Source organism: Struthio camelus, chromosome 2 (assembly GCF_040807025.1).
Source record: "Struthio camelus isolate bStrCam1 chromosome 2, bStrCam1.hap1, whole genome shotgun sequence".
Lineage (NCBI taxonomy): Eukaryota > Metazoa > Chordata > Aves > Struthioniformes > Struthionidae > Struthio > Struthio camelus.
The window spans coordinates 80,308,894-80,327,794 of NC_090943.1; the positions used below are offsets into that span (position 1 = coordinate 80,308,894).

General features: G+C 40.8%; 1 protein-coding gene across 31 annotated transcripts in view; it reads right to left on the minus strand.

The window, feature by feature from the left end:
• Positions 1 to 18,901, minus strand: part of SEMA5A (semaphorin 5A) — a 315,141-nt gene that overhangs the window by 198,898 nt on the left and 97,342 nt on the right. For all 31 annotated transcript variants that reach the window (XM_068931379.1, XM_009665155.2, XM_068931382.1 and 28 more), the window contains one exon: positions 3,520 to 3,619. In XM_068931379.1, the coding sequence (XP_068787480.1) occupies positions 3,520 to 3,619 (100 nt within the window). The remainder of the gene's footprint in view (positions 1 to 3,519; positions 3,620 to 18,901) is intronic.

Here is an 18,901-nt window from a genome sequence, read left to right on the forward strand (position 1 = left end):
TGCTGCATCATCCCCCTCAACTCATCTTTCCCCATAAACTGACCTTTCAGGGAGAGAAAGGAAGAAAGCACTGGATGAGATACGGCAGAGCACTCCACAGAGAGAAAAAAAAGGAAAGGTTGCTCTTGGGCAAATCCATGGATTTTTGGGCTAGTAATCATTACCATTTTTGATTAGATGCTAAGTTGGTGCGTTAAACGGACACACAAATATTCCTCTGAGTATTTTCACAGTAAGACACACAAACAGCTTCTCATTTCCTTGGGCTTAACTGAGGAGCTAACGCCCTAAGAGCAATCCTTTGCTGATGCCACTTAATTATAAAAGTAAGTTCTGTCTCACCATATGTTCCCTAAGAGGTTTTATCTGCCAGGTCATATATGATGTTAAAAATAACGCTTAAGGCAAATTTTAAAGAAGTGGGTTCATGGGAATAGCTATATTGCCCTATGTCAAAACAAATAATCTTCTTTGTGTACTAACTGCTGTTCCATACCTATCTTGGATCCTCTGTCTACAGAGTTCCTCATGAATCTATTTTAGTTTTTTTCATTTTACTTAAATGTATAAGCTCATACAACTTACCGCAGACCTATCACGAAAAAAGTTCTTTTTTCATGAAATCTAAACCTAATTGATATAATACTGAAAAATCTGTGATATTCTTCAAATGCAAGTTGTAAAACACAGCAGCCACAATAAAAATCACTCTTCTTCCCTCAGTTCAGCTTTATAAATTGGATGGGAATCTTCACTTTAATTTGATAAAATGGCCCAAAATGCACAGTCAAAATTAGGCAACATAAATTTCTTGCTCTGCCTTTCCCTCATCTGTCTCCACGCCCTCCACCTTGCCCCCCACCCTCCACGCACACTTCTCTAAGCTTTCCAAATGAGCTTGCAGAAAATTGTCCTAAGAAATTAGCATGTTGCTATGGAGATCCAAGCTAACTCATCAGTCATTTCAGAAGATGCTCCTCTCCCTCTGAAGCCCTTATCAATAGTATGTATATATTTTGTTTTGCACAGTAGATTGACAAAAGATAAAAGAACACTGTTTTAAAACAAAGTACTTTAAAACATTTGTGTTTCAGCTTCAATATATGCTATCGAGCAACCTGTCATGCTGGAAGACATTAATGATTATCAAGTGACTCTTTAATCCAAAGACAAGTGCAAACTTGGTTAAGCCTGAAAGCTGTGCTAACTCTCCTTTTACAATTCAAGTGGAAGATACAATTGAAAGTGTACTGGATAGCGATAATCAGAAACTAAAGCAGAAAATCAGAAATTAAAGGTACTGGACTTCACGGTAGGAAAAGCATGCAAGTGTAACATAAGAGATAAGACCCCGCTGCAGCTGAGCAACCTTCGACTTGCGAGACTTGTGAGAAATTTGAAACAATAAAACTGGCTGCCATTACTTGTTTTTATTGCATTCAGAGAAACGGGACTTTGTGCACACTCTAGAAATAAGCCAGGCTGAACTACAGAAAAGCTCCCCTAGGATCAGCAAGCTCTCCCCCAAAGGAGAGCAGTGGGACGGGGAAGCAGGAGAGTTTTCCAAATCTTCGGTAAAACCTCAGAACAAGGGAAACACTAGTGCCAGCATGGACAGGATGATCAAAGTGAAAGTGCGCGCTAATACCGGATCACTAAAGGCAACAGTTACAGAAGTCTACAGATGATGTAAGAAAACAGAAACAACAGTTGAAGACATCAAATTAATCAACTCAAGACCTATAAGAGTGTTGAGCGTTGCTCAAAACAGAATATTCACTGGAAAAACCTCCCAAGCACAGAAATACAATCTGCATTCAGTGGAGAAAAAAAGAAACAACTCTATATTTGCACAGCAACTACAGAATGTCCCAAGATAGCCATAAGACCAGTTTTATTTCCAAAACTGGATAATCGAAACTAATCTTAGCAGTATAGGACTGGAAGGGACCTTTCTGCTTACTGCCTGCTTTGACAAGTACTACAGTAGAGTGTCCCTTCCATATATTTAGAGATCATTTAGAGAACAATTCTGTTCTTGTTTTATTTGCACTAGGAAATGGGTTCAAAACTCATTGCTTCTTGAATAAATTATCTATGGCAAACTTGGAGAAAGTTAACAAAACAAAAATCAACTCTACTGTGTAGCTCATGGAGCTATTTCCTTCCCTACAGGTACCCCCGATGGATTCACGAGGCACATGCTCAACCACTCAACCGTTGTTTTGCTACAGTAAAATTCCAACCCTATTCATTCCTGATCGCCTTAGCAGCCTTTCCCTTCCTAACCTCTTCCGCTAAGATGGACGAATTTCGGGGAAGAGTTCACTAAAATCTGCTACTCTGAAAAAATTCTATTATAAACTTAAGCTGGGTGAGGACACAGCTCTGAATCCGGCTAGTGAAAATCCTTCCTCCAGTGTGGGAGGACACTGCCTTTCTAAAGCAGAAGCTTAGAGGTAGAGCATCATTCCCCACTTCTGTTTGGATGCTGGACAAGTAATCACTAATGGGAGTGCTTCTCTTTGCAGTGTTAACGGAGTCATACGTTAATATAAGTTTATCTGTAGCTTCACCATGTGCCACAGGGCTACTGAATGATTGGGTAGAGAAGGGTAAAACATTTCAGAAGACTACAAATTATCATTTTCACAACTCAACAGGAACTTGTAGCTTTTCTTAGTAAAAATCACATTGGACGCAGCTACTAGTTTTTCAGTACTGAAGCGTTAGCACAAGAACACAAGAAGATAACGGAAACTTAATTTGTTGCAATAATCCAAGAGCAATTAGTGCATATGAAAAGATATTTCACCAGTGAGGAGGAATTACGAAAGACTTCTCCTTACTATCTTTACGAGAGAATGCTTGAGGATTAGAACAGACAGTGAATCCCTCTAATGGCTCTTCAGATACAGGAATCCCAGGAGGTGACTGCACAACAAATTTGAACTCAAATGATCTCCGCAGGCCATAGCACAAATATAGTACTGTTAGTACTCTCCTTAGATGGCCTTGGGTGAAGGATAACTACAAACGCAGCTTTAAGGAAAAACACAAGGAACTGATTGCTCGAGGGGGGAAAAAAAAGAATTATTCAGAAGTTTGTTTTCTTTCCTCTGAAAACTTGCACAAATTTATATCTTCCAGACAATTGTGGAAGCGGTCTAGACTTTGGCAGACTGCAAAACATCATGAACATCATGTTGACAGCGAGTAGACCGTCTACAGGATAACGTGGACTATACGTAAAAGGTGCATAATCAAGATCAACACTTGCACTTTGGGACTACAGCACCCTGGCAACTGGCTGCCAGCCTGTTCTGAACATACGACATCTTCAAAACAAACCGCGGGACAATGCTTAAAGAGGAGAAAAATGCTCAGTGAAAAGGAGGTACCAGTAACAATAATATGTACAATTGGAGCAACCTGATGGTACAATTGACCTCAATACTACTTATCTACAAAGAACAAAATTCAGTCTGATGTAGCATGAAAAGGAAATGCTTTTCTCACCTTGCTCCAGCAATTAGCTCTTTTTGTCCTGGGTCAAATGTTAACTGTGAGAAGTCTATGGCATCTTCTGCTCTGAACACATGTAACCAAGGGGCAATCTCTAAAAAAATGAAAAACAAATATACTTGTTACTGTAAAAGTCTACTGTAAATACTGTAGCTGTAGGACATCAGGTAGCCAACATTACATTTGCAGATACTATGGGCTGTGAGTTTTCTCAGTATGGTCTTAAGAGATTTTTTACCACCATATCACATAATCCACGCTATGCTTATATAACAAAGAATAAACACTCAATAAATTGTGTGATGAATGAAGTATCAAAATTTAGTTCTTACTTATAAACCAGATGTGGGGCTTTTTTTTCCTTAGGTAAGGCAAACAACAACAGACTATAATCATAATTCATTGGCAGACACCCAAATGAGGTCAGATTAATCTCCTGTGCATCAGAAGCAGCTGAGGATGACTTAAAAAAAATCTGACTGGAATTTATGGAAAATAATAAGAAAAACTAGCATGTTTGACTTTTAAAGTGGTTGAGATAGGAGGAAGGAAAAAGGGAAGATGCCTGACAGTCAGAAAAGAGCATTTTTTTTACCTGCCTTTCTCAGACCACTGTAACACTATGAAAAACAGATTGCAGGCAAGTGGGTAAGTTGCTGAAATTCAGCAATGATGGTTATTTGTAGTCAGAATATGAACCTATTTCTAGTTTCAAAGTTAAACACATATAAATAACTGTACCAACCCCTTAAAATTTTCCATTATTACTGCTTCTGCTGGGTACCCAACAGTGTGGCTACATTAACACAAATGTTGTTGTTCCAGGAGCACAGAGAGATTTTTTTAGGCAGACACAAAGAGTGCATAAAATTCCTATTTATGAGGCATACTGATATTAACGGTTCTTAAAAAAACGGCAGTTGTACAAAAGCCTCATCCTCTGGAGTTTCTCTTCCAATTCTCAGGATACCAAAGCCTTTTTATTACTATTTTTTAATGCAGCCACAAAACAGTATTCTGGGACATACGCAGAAGGTGAAGACGACTCTAACGACCACATACCTATGCCACAGCGGCGCTGTGGAACTGCCTATTTAAAGGCAACAAATGTGAAACAGTCAAATAAAAGGATCAAAGGCGCGCCCATTGTGACAACCCTTTGGTACACACAGTCGACACCAACCTCTCCAAGAGTGCCACTGTAGAGTAATTTTTGATACTGAGATCACTAGTTATAGCTCACGTTGCCCAACAGGACCCACTGCAAGCTCTGTTTTTTTGCTCACTTGCATATTTTTCTTATTGCAAACGTCTGGTGCCTGTTCCAGGGTGATTTGTTCTTAATTTAAAATATTTAAGTTTTAGCACAAATAGGTCATCTGTTTCTACGGAGAGGGCCTGGGTGAAAGATGTTATTTGGTGTCAAAAATGTATTCAGCTATTGCAGAGAACCATCAAGCGTGCTGTGCAGAAGCTGCAGCACCATATGCTTTGGGAGAACAGATGGACCCTTGCGGTGGAATCACGTGGGTGTCAGAAAAGCAACTGCTGCGTTTTTAATGGCAGCCTATACACATCTGGACAATCACAGGCCTGTAATGTCTGTATATGTTCAGGAAAGTTTGGTAGCTAAATTCACCATTGATGCCATTAGCCCTAAGTTTCCCACAATTTCGGGGTGGCGGGGGGAAGGAGGGAGGCAGGAAAAGGCCAGTTAGGGCTAGGCACAACCAGGCTGGAGAGCAAGAGGAGCATGAGGACCTGCTGAGAAATATCTCTGAAACCTGACCCCCCCCCCCACTTCTCCAAAACATAAATGATTTTATTCTTCCTTTGTTGTATTCAGCATCAGTCTTGCTTGGGATAAAGAGGGACGAGGGTCAGGAAGAGCAAAAGGCAGCAAGAGCAACCGTATTCTTTGCAGCAAACACTCTGAAACAGCGCATCCTGCGTCGCACAGTGGCATCGCATGCCCCACAGGAGCCAGTCCATATGGGATAAAGTCAGAACTTTTGTGGCATTTCTGTAAGGGAAAACTTTTTTAAAAAGCAAGAAAAAAATACATCCAAACAGAACCCTAATAAATTGTAACAATAAAAACATATTGGTGAAATTCTCTTTCCAGTTACACTACTGAAAATTTAAGATGTATTACTATCTAAACAGTAAAATACAGCTGAAGAGCCACAGGTCAAACAAGATCTTTCAGTTCTGATAAGAGTTATCTCCTTAGAGTCAGAGACGAGAAAAAGCTATTAAAGGTCTATCAAATATTTTTCTTTGATTTAAAAACTCATGGTTTCACTTAATTAATGGTTTCCTTGTAGATGCAACGTGACGTGCTTTATAAGATAATGCAGCTGTAGATTTTATATACTACAACAGTTCCACAAATAAACGCGTAAGTTAATTTTGCTGCCTGCTGGTACGTAACCTAACTGTACCACCTGCTGCTCCCAGCGCAGCGCGTGACGACCTGCCGCTGTCCCTCCCTCTCCAGCTTCAGCTCTCCTGTCCCGGACACCCCCCTCCCCTTCCTCTGCCCTCAGTTCAAGTGTAACACTAAAATGCTTTGCCCTCTTTGCCCTTCCATTATTTCTCTCTCTCTCTCTCTCATTATTTCTCTTGCTCAGAAACACCTTTTTTTTTTTTTTAAGCTAAGCATGCACATTTACTGTTTTGCAGACATCAGTCTCGGACTTTAATCTCTCAGCGGAAAAGTGTATTAATTGTATTATGTACAATCATGCCAGCAACTGGACTCCAACATTTGCTGGGACCTTCCAGTACTACCGTAATGCATACCTATCAATTTTCATAAATGAAGAAGATCATGAATATAGGGCTGAAATCTGCAGGACTTGTAAATCAAAAACATTCCCGAAATACAATGCACGTTTTCTTACAGGCTTAAAAGATATGGGTGTGGAAAGAATCGGAGACTCTGAGAAAGCCGCAGTTCTCTTTTCACATGCTGTGAATCACAGTGCATTTTCCTAGATGTTCCAGGGTTTGGATGGGTTTTTTTAATAGCTTAGATTTAATGGGATACAAAGGTTTGCTACGGCTCATAAACCCATGGCAAAGCAAAAGCACTGAAGCCCACTCCCGTTGTAGTAAAGGTCAAGAGAGTCTCCTCTCCTAAAGGACTTTATAGACAAACGAGGTTAATGATCAAAGCTGGGCAGGACAACATTAGATACTTGACCAAATAATGAAAGTCCAGAAATCTGTCTCAATCTTACTTTACAATTAATATCTATCCAGCAGGCCGTGGCTTGTTCGGTTTACATTGTCCAGGGACGTGCCGAGGGCTGCCGACCTCTACGTTTCTTTGTAAATGAAGCAAAGCTGTCTCTGAACTTAGTTTCATTATTCAGCCCTTCAAAGGCACGTAGAGCTACCGTCAACAGTAAAACAAATTGACAAAACAGCAGTAAGAACAGAGCAATATGTTTAGAACGGAATTCAGAAGTGAACTTACGTGGTAAAGAACAAAGTTAAAAGACAGGTATAGAGAACTGCCAGTTGCATTAAAAAATTAACATAGATATTAAAAGTTTCAGTAGTGTTTACGGTATAGGTGTAAGGCACCTCACGTCATGGTGTCCTTTTGTGCAAATAGCAACCACAAAGATAAACATATGGGCAGTACCATCTTCTTGAAGTAACTTCTAACAGAAAAATACTACTGTTTAAAACTACTAGATTTGCAATGTTAGCGGAAGTCTCTGGGTGGCATCGGTACCACAAATTCTCTAATCTTATCAGAGGAAAACTAAAGCATTCTACTGCAGGCCGAAGGGATTTTATAATCAAACGTATCTAATCTAAGGATGATCCAATAATTCCAGCCTTCCTAGAGTTGTATAACGATTTCAGTGTCAACTTAGGTCTCTTAGTCCTGTGATACTCACATTACGCTAGTATCACCTTCAAAGGCACAAAGATGAGGCAAAAGCGTCTGCAACAAGAAGAGTCTGCTGTGATCTGCTGTGTTGACCCCCTTACACCACCCCTGGTGCCAGCCTTACTAACCCCAGAGATATCTATCAAGTCGGCTGTCCTGGCTGGCAAGAGACGTTCCACCTGGTCATCTAGTCAGCGTGCTCTGCCGAGGAAGGTACTCGCAGCGCTCCCCTCTTCAAGGACCCAGTGAGGTGTGCTTGTCAGCTCTCTGCTGTGACGTTGCCATATGCCATCTTCCCTAACTACTTTTAAATGAGGGTTGAGAAAAACAAGATGTTCTGAACAATCTTCTGTGCATCACTGGTATGACTATGAGTGCGATTTAGTTAAGTTTGCATTTTAAGCTTCCCATTATTACATAAATACTGTCATGAATAAGAAATTCACTTGGAACAACTTCATGAGGACAACCATTGCTCCGTGCTGGGGGGAAAAAAAAAAAAAAAAAAAAAAGAGAAAGAACGACACGCGAGAGCCTCTTTCATCTTTTGCAAACAACTTTTGTCTATACGCTCCCCTTCTTACATTTCCCTTCCCCAGTCGTCTTTTCCAGCTCTTGCAGTGCAAGTCATGGACACACAGCAGATGAAAGGAGAAGGGTATCACAGCTAAAGGGAAGAAAGGAAACACAAGCAAATACTATTCAACACGCTCCAAAAAGAAAGAGAATTCCTTCAAGGAGATTCAGCCAAAGAACAGCTGTACTTTATCTAAAACCAATCACATTTCTTCTCTACTTATCCGAAAGGGGCTGAGGCTTTGCACATCAACAACGTAAGCTGTTTTTCTAGGACTATGTGTTGCTCAGCACTCATGTACAATGACTTCATGTTTGAACTCAGTCTGAGCTCTCAGTAGGCTAAAAAGTAAATAATCGGAAGAAAAAACTTACACCTCCATACATATAAGTGGTAGTATAACTTATCATATACAGGTGTTTGTTTTGTCAAGTGAGCTTCTAAAAATGCAGCTGTGAACAGAATTGTAGATGGGATGTCAGGGTTTGTCTGTGTGTCACTGTAGCAAGGAAAAGCCCAAGGTAAAACTGGACAAACCACCCAGAAGTCTGCTTCAGCTGCAGGGCCATGAAGCTCTACTATGGTTAATTTGTTCTACTTCTGGTTCACAGCATATAAACTTATGCAAATATAACTCACTCTTTACGTAGTTGAACTTCCTTTGGACCAAATTCTTCCTCCGCCTATACTAGCCTACGAGCATTGCAAAATGGACCAGAAAAGGGTTTTCCTGTTGGGTATATTTACCATGAAAACATTAAAAGCACCTTCTTTTTTGAGAACAACATAAGGCAAGCAATTTTTAAAATTAACTTAATTTAGATGTAATAAACACAGTACATATTTTCCCATTTCTCTTATATAGCACATATATACTCAACCAGGATGAACCGCAGGCCAGGAAGGTGGATCTGATTCCTTTTTTGTAAATTTTTAGTATACCAAAAGGCCTCAAACTACTGCATTAAGAACCTTAATCAAAATGACAAAAAAGAAAATAACTATCTAACATTTTAAACCTAGTAGAAAGAGAGAACAATATTAAAAAAAGGATATTTTCTGAAAAATCTGGGTCCAAAGCCCCAGTGAAATTCCTGATCCACCTGCTACTGAGACTGGAACAGGGTTGGCATGTCCACTGTTTTGTATATAGGGTACAAACCCTCCCATGTCAAGGACAGACAGGATCAGATCATGGATGCAACACAGATCTAACAGATTTTGCTAGCAGAAGGCTCTGAAAGTCCAACCTGAGTATACCAGAAATAGAGTGGATGGAAGATAGTCAGAGAAAAGCATAACCTTGACCGCAGAAAAGGGGCATCAGCTTATGAAGTTTCATGGTTCTCTGTAAAACGCAAGGGTCAGGACAGACAGGTACATCCTCAGTATTGCATTTTAATGAAAAAGATGTTACATGTAGCTTTCCCCATACAGAAGACATTTATACTGGGGCTGCTTGCACCATTGACTTTAATAATACAGAATTAATAGTATGCTTCCATTGTTACTGGGAAACAAAAGAACATGCGTTTATAGTAGCTAATCCACAATATTTAATAAAAGTTGAAGATTAAAAATATTTGTTATTAAAATTAAGAATGTTCTTTGATCTAGATAATACACTGAAAAAAGCAAACATTCTAGTGATTAACCAGTAAAGGAGAATGGTGCAGTTTCTAAAATGGGGATCCAGGAAGAAAGAACAAAATAAAATACCATTTTTTCCCTCCAAGGCAAAAATAAAAACATTGCAAGACTACTGTTTATGCAAGGGTAGCTAATGCAATCCAATACTGCATAAAAGAAACTACAGGAGTTACTGCTTTGCCTACCAAGATTAAATCAGCAACCACAAACTAAAAGGTTCCTCTTTTATGTCTTACAAATACTACAGTTGGAAACATGAAAACAAGTCAGATCTCCATCTGCAGTTCAGAGCTCACCTTTGTGTACAGGGAGAAAAAAAGATCATAAAAAGACCAACCCCCAGACTACAGCTTCCTTTCAAGATCCAGGAGTTTCATGGAGATTTCTCCACGTCATGAATAAAGCAGCTGCCTTCCTTACACCCTCCAGCACAACCTAACCCATTCCTGAGGCTTGCCCTTCCTTGTGAAGAGGACTTAAAAGGCAAAGAAACAAATAGGCAGTTCTAGCCTTATCTAGAAGCTTTACCTGCTACTAGAGCTCCTTGCCACTTTAAATCATCTGTAATAAAACAAATTGCAAGACTGTAAACCTCTATAAACTATAAACCAGTAAGTTCACCACCTGTTTATTGGGCTTTCACTTATTAAACGACCACTATTAGCTACAGAACAACTTTTGAGCTAATGAGGCAGGGTTATAAGTAGTATAGTAGTAGTTTGTAGTTAAGTAGTTTGTTTATTATTACTGGGAAAAACAGAAGACAAAGTATACTTAAAGTATATGTTTCTTCACTTTAAACAAGTTCCGTATCACAGAGGCACTTGAACTTCTGTTTTAAACCTACCTTAAATTTACTGCCTTCTACCCTCCTTGCTCATTCTTCACAAAGCCATTGTCTCAGCAATTTGCTTACAGAGCTATGGCGAGGTGGGACCTGTTGCAGTAATTGCCCTGCCCTGATTCCTTGACCTGCTTCTACAATTTGCTCCAAATTCCAAAGTCTCAAGGTCTAACATCCAGCCCGCGTTCCTCTTCTCTTTGTCCCGGCACAGCTTCCCCAGTCAGAAGTACCCATTTCTGCATTCTTCCGTGTGTACATGTGTCTGTTACTGGGATAATTAAAGTGAATTTGCGTTCTGACTGTCTGTGCCCTCAGGGAAGAGATGGTAACATCTGCTACAATGACTACTTATTCCTTATTTTTCTGAACACGGGTTTTGAGTTGTCTATGTTTCATTGTCCAAACGTACGCATTGCATACAAATACAAGAAGGTGCAAGGGAAAAAGGATGATCTCCCACCTAGACGAAAGAGGTTTCAGCGTTAGAAGCATAGGTTTTATACACTCAGAATCAGAGAAGAGCTCAAAAGAAATTAAGCAATAACAAAGTATCAGCCATGATATCCCATTAGAGCCCCTTTGAGTTATTTTTTCCTCTCTCATGCAGAGAAACAGTAGGAAACTAGAGCCCCAGACCATTCCAGGAAAAAAAAATATATATATATATATATCCTGCTTTGCAAAGTTAGGTTAGCCAACTGCCAAGATGTCACTGACCATATTCTTCCCACTAAGGAAATAAGCCCTTGACTCAAACACAGAGTAACTGATATTACATTATTTTTGAATTGTAAGGTACCATTTGAGGATAGCATGGCACTTAAAAACATTAACTAATTATGTTTCACAATGGTTTAAGTGGTCAACAACTGTGCTTAGAAACTTTCAGTTGCCTAACCTTCATTTCAAGCAATAATCCTGAAGTGACTTACAGTCTGGCAGGTAAGCCAAAAATTGAAACAAGATTTCTAAATCCTAGTGCATTTTAAAGCAAAAAGCTTACAAATATTTACTAATTGCCCAAATTAGGAACCACAAAAATACCATGCCAGTAGGCTACCTAAAAGAAAAAAAAAAAAAAAAAAAAAGGAAAAAGGAGAAGGGAATTAAAAACGGAGGCATCTGTTTTTAGGGGCTCAGATCTGGGTTTTCCTCCTGACTCATTTAAATGCAATACTGAGTCGTGTTTCTCTAAAGATTGCATATGACCGTCATCCTTCCTCCATTACTTTGCTGTGTACATGCACTCTCATCATTTTGCAATGAAAAATTTATAAGTATCAGCCTGAATGACATGACCTTGAGTCATAAACTCGAGCCCATTGCTGTAGAAACACTGTGGGGATAGCAACCTGCTCCCTCACTCTTCAGCTCCTGGTAAGAACTGATTCAAAACTGCTGTCCTCTTAGCAGCCAATAAACAGGGTTTTTTTAATTTTCCTGAAGCTATCAGAAGCAGATTTAGCAAACCTCACTTTTCTTGAATTGCATATACACAGGGCTGTACAACAGACAGGAGCTGAAAGCCAGTGGATGCTTAGAGGAGAAAACAAACCCAACAGAAAGAGGCACCTGGAGAACAGTAATACAGACTTAGGTGTTCTGTTTCTAAGGGTAACTCTGTGGCACTTCAACCCAGGTTTCTTATGTGTAAACAGACACACACACACTCAGGCAAAGGAGGAGGCCAGGAGAAGTCATGCACAAACTTCACATTAAAAATAAATAAATTAACAAATAGAGTAGTTGTAAGACCCAAGGTGACCAGAAGGATGTTACCATATTAGGTTTAGATTAAAGTACAGATAAGATGATGTTCAGGTAAGGAGGCACAAGGATGTATATATCATAAAAACACAGAAGCACAGTACTGAATAAAGGTGCTGATGCAAAGATCCAGAGAGCTTCAGGAAATGTTCCGGACCAACAGCCGAGCGCACATGCCCAAGAGAGAAGGAGGTTTAGGAGACAGCATATATATATATAGAAAGAATCCCTCACATAAGGTTTAGATAGAAGAATGATGGAAAAAAGCACTAGGAAAAACAAAAAAGAGAGTCAGTGCAGGAAAATACAAAGGGAGAGAGAAAACTGCAGGGGAATAATACAGGAATTACGATCCTGCACCAGACTTTTGTCCTTTCAGTTTCAATATCCTGTTTGTGTCAGCAGCTGGCTCAGGATGGCCCAGAAGAAGGTATAAGGAGCCTGCTGTGGACATCACTGGTATTATCAAGTCTTAACAGTATGTCTCAGTCCAAACTCTAAAAATGAGAAACGGGTCTACGCCCCGAAATGTATAATCTAAGAGCCGAAAAGGGGAAAGACAAGAGAACAGAAAGCTAATCAACACAAGAGACAAATTCTGAGGTGAAGGGGGAAAAAAAAAAAAAGCTAATGAAGGAAGATGAACAAAGGGAGAGACTTTGGCCCAATTCACACAGTAAACCTGCTTGTGGGTTAGCTGAGCCGCACTCAGGGAAGTGACTCGTTCAGCAGCATAGCTGGAAACAAGCTACGTTACCAAAATAAAGACATGAATGGCCGAGCTCAGAGGGTTGTGGTGAATGGCGCAGAGTCTACTTAGGGGCCTGTAGCTAGTGGTGTCCCCCAGGGGTTAGTCCTGGGTCCAGCCTCGTTCAATGTATTCATCAATGGCCTGGAGGAAGGCACAGAGTGCACCCTCAGCAAGTTTGCTGATGATACTAAACTGCGGGGAGCGGCTGACACACCAGAAGACTGTGCTGCCATTCAGAGGGACCTGGACAGGCTGGAGAGGTGGGCGGAGAGGAACCTCCTGAAGTTCAACAAAGGCAAGTGCAAGGTCCTGCACCTCAGGAGGAATAACCCCATGCACCATGAGCCAGCAATACACCCTTGTGGCCAAGAAGGCCAATGGTGTCCTGGGCTGCATGAGGCAGAGTGTTGCCAGCAGGTGGAGGGAGGTGATCCTGCCCGTCTCCTCAGCCCTGGTGAGGCCTCACCTGGAGTCCTGTGTCCAGTTCTGGGCTCCCCAGTGCAAGAGAGACATGGCACTCCTAGAGAGAGTCCAGCGGAGGGCTACCAAGATGATTAGAGGGCTGGAGCATCTCTCCTGTGAAGAAAGGCTGCGAGAGCTGGGCCTGTTCAGCCTGGAGAAGAGAAGACTGAGAGGCGATCTCATCAATCTGTATAAGTATCTGAAAAGGGGGTGTCGAGAGGATGAGGCCGATCTCTTCTCCGAGGTGCCCAGCGACAGGACAAGAGGCAATGGGCACAAACTGAAGCACAGGAAGTTCCATCTAAACCTGAGGAAAAACTTCTTCACTGTGAGGGTGACAGAGCATTGGAACAGGTTGCCCAGAGAGGCTGTGGAGTCTCCTTCCCTGGAGATATTCAAAACCCGTCTGGACGCGATCCTGTGCAATGTGCTCTAGGGGGCCCTGCTTGAGCAGGGAGGTTGGACTAGATGATCTCCAGAGGTCCCTTCCAACCTAAACCATTCTGTGATCCTGTGATCCTCTGATTTCTCTGAGCAGTGAAACCTGTGCTGTAAAACTCAGCTGCACTGGGCTGTGTGGAAAGTTGTCCACCACTTCCTACACGGCCACACTAGAGAAAGATTTATTTTGCATTGAGGAGGTTGTGCTAATCAGCACTCCAAAGCAGGTAAAAACAGCAGCTTCACACCTTGACCAGTACAGGCTGCATTTTCTTCCCGCTAAGCATAGTGCCTCCTTTCAGTTATTAGCTTTGGCACCCTACACCATCGCTACTTGACACAGTACAGAGGTACTGACTGTGCAAAACCACTTACCTGAACACCCTTAGCCATGCCCTCTCTTCAGAGGAACTCGGTCTTTCACATTTTAACATTTAAAAACTGGCATTGGCAACTGGCCTTCAAATTTGTTTTGGAGGAAATCATGATCTGTGGTTAGGGGGAACTGCTATTTGGTCTGAACAGGGGGAGTCTCAGAAAGAAACTCGCTCAGTTTTTATTTATTTGTTATAGGGAAGAAGAGAAACACCAAGTTAGCTATCTGTAGGCAGCTGGAAAAAAATCTCTGTTTCCATTAGTAAGACCTTTTTTCTGGAACTGACCCTGCCTTGCAATGACACACTCTTATTTATGCTGGCACGACAAACTAAACTTTACTTACACTTTTTAACATCATGAAATTTCTTGAATCTATCAATTCTACCCAAGACTAAAGTTCTTGAAATGTCTTTGGGCTAGAAAGTATTCAATGCAAAATACACATATATACACACCCACATATAAAATATGGAAGAGCAACAAATAAATCACATTGTAACCCAAAGGACAAAGAAGGTAAAGCCTGACACTAGCCCTGGTAAGAGCTTGGAGACAGGACTTCAAAGTGGAATATTCCCACCTCCACCCCTGAAAACACACACAGAAAAAAGAATCAAAGTCAAAAATAAAATTCTCAAGGGAAAAGGAGATGGAGAACAAGGAAAAAAAAAACAAAACAAGCCCACAAACAACAGGATAGCCATTTTTTAAGAATGATTTTTATAGTAAAGGGCACTGTCAAGTTACAGGTGTTTGTCATTATTAACTAATTCAGTGGACACACTGTGGAGCTGGCTGTGAAACAGTGAGCTCCTCATCCTCAGAAATGATAAAGAAGAGTCATGTTTCTTTATCCAGAAAGTCATCCTAACAAAACTTGAATCGAGCACTATCAGTGGAAAGAGGTTAGCTTATGACAGGTCAAAGCATGGTCTCACCCAAATGTGCGAAACTGCCATGTAACACCTGAGTACCCTCCATGTTCAGGCACCCAGACAAAATCAGCTGCTCTTCAGTATCCCGTAGTCCTGCCAACAGCAAGTGAGAGCAGTCGATGGCAGGCAGGAAAGAAAGCATCTAAAAATTACTTTGAAGCAGCACTAACTTTACTTCGCTGCTTCCTCTCAGTGCATCAAATAAACACGCATACAGTTTCTCTTACAGTTTATAATTACATTTTCCTTCTCCCCTCCTCCTCCCGGCAGAAAAAGGGAAAATTAAAAAAAGCTTTTTCTCCACACCTGCATGATTGCTGGAAAACTGCAGAGCTCCAGGCAAGGCAAAAAGATGGGCCAGGATTTCCTCACATATATCAGCCGATACAGTAGCCAATAGAAAGCTAGCCAAGGGACAAACAATAAAGACAGGAGGTGCCACAGGTATGAGAGACGCCCCATCAAACTAGTCAAAATGCTATATAGAACGGACAAAAGGAGGACCACACTTGCCAGCAGGAAAACCAGAACTAGCTTTTCCAGGAACTGATCACTGCCAAGTATCAAAATACCAAATGGCCCTATAAGGAAGGCCAGTAACTGCAACTGCTGCCATCTGTGATGAACTAACGGCCTAGGTTACTTCAGGCGAAGTCACCGAAAAGAACTGAATCAAAGATGTTTCTTGTGAAAGCTAATGCTGAGATTTCCAGTGCAAGAGAAGGACGTCTGTTGCTGCTTTGAGAGGCCGGTCCGGCCGTGCTGCTATGCTGCACAGGGACGGAGCCCACGTGTTCCCTAGCTCCAAGGAACATAGCCCCTGTTTTGTGCAGGGCTATTAAGGTCAGGCAGCCAGGAGCACAGTGAAGAGATGGATGGAAGTGAGTTACGCAAAGGCAAGTGAAGAGTGCAGACTCTCTACTTACTACCTGTCCAATGTTAACTTAGCCATCTCCTACGCTCTCCTTCTTTAGGAAACACTACTTAGCTTTGGACATATTCCAATGCAGTCCCTAAAGAGGGTGCAGAACCAAATTCACATGAACCAAAGTGGAGATGATGCACAGAGAACTTAATTCTCCAGAAAAACACAATTCACACTGTGCTAGGTGCTTTAGAAACAGTGGTTATGCGTCATTAATGGCTTCTCCCAGGGGGTAAGACCAGTAGAACACCCAATGCTGAGAGCCATCCAGAGAAGGGATACAGAGTACCTTGAGCATCTTACAGAAAATGTAAAATACTGTCTAGTAGAAAAAAAAAAAAAGAAAAACTGAAAGCAATATTGTGTTTCATGTTCTCTTTTAAACATACTAACTTCTAGAAAAGGAGAGTTCCTCATTTGCTTAGGAGCTTTACTTCTTGGTGGCTGAGCTGCCTCTTGAGCATACAGCAGTTTGGAACGTAGGCATTTTTCCTGAAAGGTTGCAAAAGACATCTCCATTAAAAATGTGCATCCTTTGAAGAAAAAATAAATTCTAACTCCATCTGACTGTCGTGTATAGATAACAGAATGCTGCAGCAGCCCTCCGCTCGGTCTGCCTCTTCTCTAACAAGCAGGAAATTCCTCGTGACCCAACCGTAGTAAGGCACACAGTGAAGAAATCATATATATATTTATACACACACACACACACATATATATATAAAAAGACATAACTGGAGGAAGAACTGATTTTCTCCTTAAGAGGGGCTGGTCCTCAGCAGGACAGCTCCAGCAGTCTTGTTGTCCTGCTGCCTGGACAAACCACAGTTGTAATAACTAGCCATCAACTCTTCTCCACTGATGAATCATCTTTATTTAAAGAAAAAACTCCAAGGAGGATAGAGGTGAAAAGCAGCACACCTCAATCCCACTGCTGAAGTTAGCAGGAGGTCTTTAAAACGTATTTTTGAATACCAGAGGAAAGGTGGGGGGGGGGGGCAAAAAAAACTGAATAGTTTAGTAGACTACTGTCAGTTTAAACAGCAGCTTGCAACAAGATTGGGGAAAGAGAAGAGAATGCAAACAAAAACAAGTCTGTACAGCACGTATCCTTTTTCATTCAGCCCAGAAGCTATTTCCTCTTGGCACATGTTAAGTGCATGTGCTCCATATACAAACCCGCACGATAAAACGAGAAGAGATGTCTTGAGTCTATATTACTTAGACAAACAGCAAGTGAGGGAATTCTATGGTGGTTAGGCAATAAGGTTAAGAATATATATTTTGTAGGTTTCCTGAACCAAGAAATCAAAAAATAACTACGCTATTTTTCTCTTCTGGTTAACCTCAAGTAGAAATGAAGGGTTTATTTCTGTTTCTTCTACGGACTGAGACTTCATGTTATTTTTGAGCATGTTTATTCAACAGATAACCTCCGCACAGCACAACATGTATTTAAAATATCACTAAACACAGCTTCTAAAATTATGTCAACCGTTCCTCTTTTGCTGAGATAGCACTGTCTTAAATCCTGTTTACTTTATGAGTGTTTAAAAGAATGAGATTTGCCCCAGAGCAGATGATCTCAGCTATAACCTGAACATCAAATAAGATTCAGTCAAGTATACAATTGCTTCTTACTTCTATAGGAAAGCCTAAGAAATTAGACTTTATGCAGCTGAAACGCAGGAGAGTCAGTATGAACAACTTCACCCCTGAAACTGGAGTTGGGTTAAATTTTCTCCAGTTTATTGTTACCCTCTTTTCCTAATAAATATAAATGAGGCTGCATCCCAGGACTGTTAAAACAGATATCACAAATCTATCAACCACACACCCCACATCTCTCACCAGACACACTGCTCCACCAGTGGAGAAGTCTTGTCAGAGATTACTATCCTATTTACACAAAATAAGCCGGGTTAAATCGTCCGATTAACCTAAATTGTTTGCAGTAACTTAGCTAAGTTTGCCTGAAATAAAGCAGGGAAAACCACACTTAACAGCTGGACTGGGATGGTAACCTGCAAAAAAGACTGCTGAGCAGCTGGTACAGTCCCTTCAGTTCTACCTAATGGAAGCTATCCGTCTACATTATGAGCCTTCAGCTCAATTTGTGAGTTTTGATAGGCGACAGGTTCAAAGTTCAGCAGATTTGTGCGTTTGGGGGGGGGGGGGAGGGTGGTGGAACTGGGTGTCATTACAACTACTTTTGTGGGTTTTGTTCTTTGTTTTTAACCGGTACTAAAATATCATCTCCATCCACCACAGCGTTTCTGCAGAGTGGAAGGCTAAGTGCTTTGAAACCTGTGGAAAGATTTAGACAAGCCTCAGTCTACTGTTTCACTTTGTTTTTGCATAAGAATAGTTCAACTTTGATAAACAGTTTTTGTTTTTTCCATAGACCTCTCTGTTATTTTTCTAAACACTGTCTGCATATGATTTACTCCTCACTTATCACACCCGCAGGAAACTTGCTTTCAATAGCCCTTTCTAACTATTTATGTTAAACACGTCCCTTTAGTATATTAAGCAGGCACATTTTTCCAAGAAAGAAACAAGCTGGCCATCAATAAACCCTCATACTCTTTACACAGTTAACATTTCAATTTCTCCATGCACATAAAAGCATAACCAGCTGAAATAATATTTAATAAAAATTGTAATGCTCTATCTTTTGCTTTCTATCTTTAATGACCACCTTATTTCACGTCTTTTTCTTTCTAAAGTCTTAAG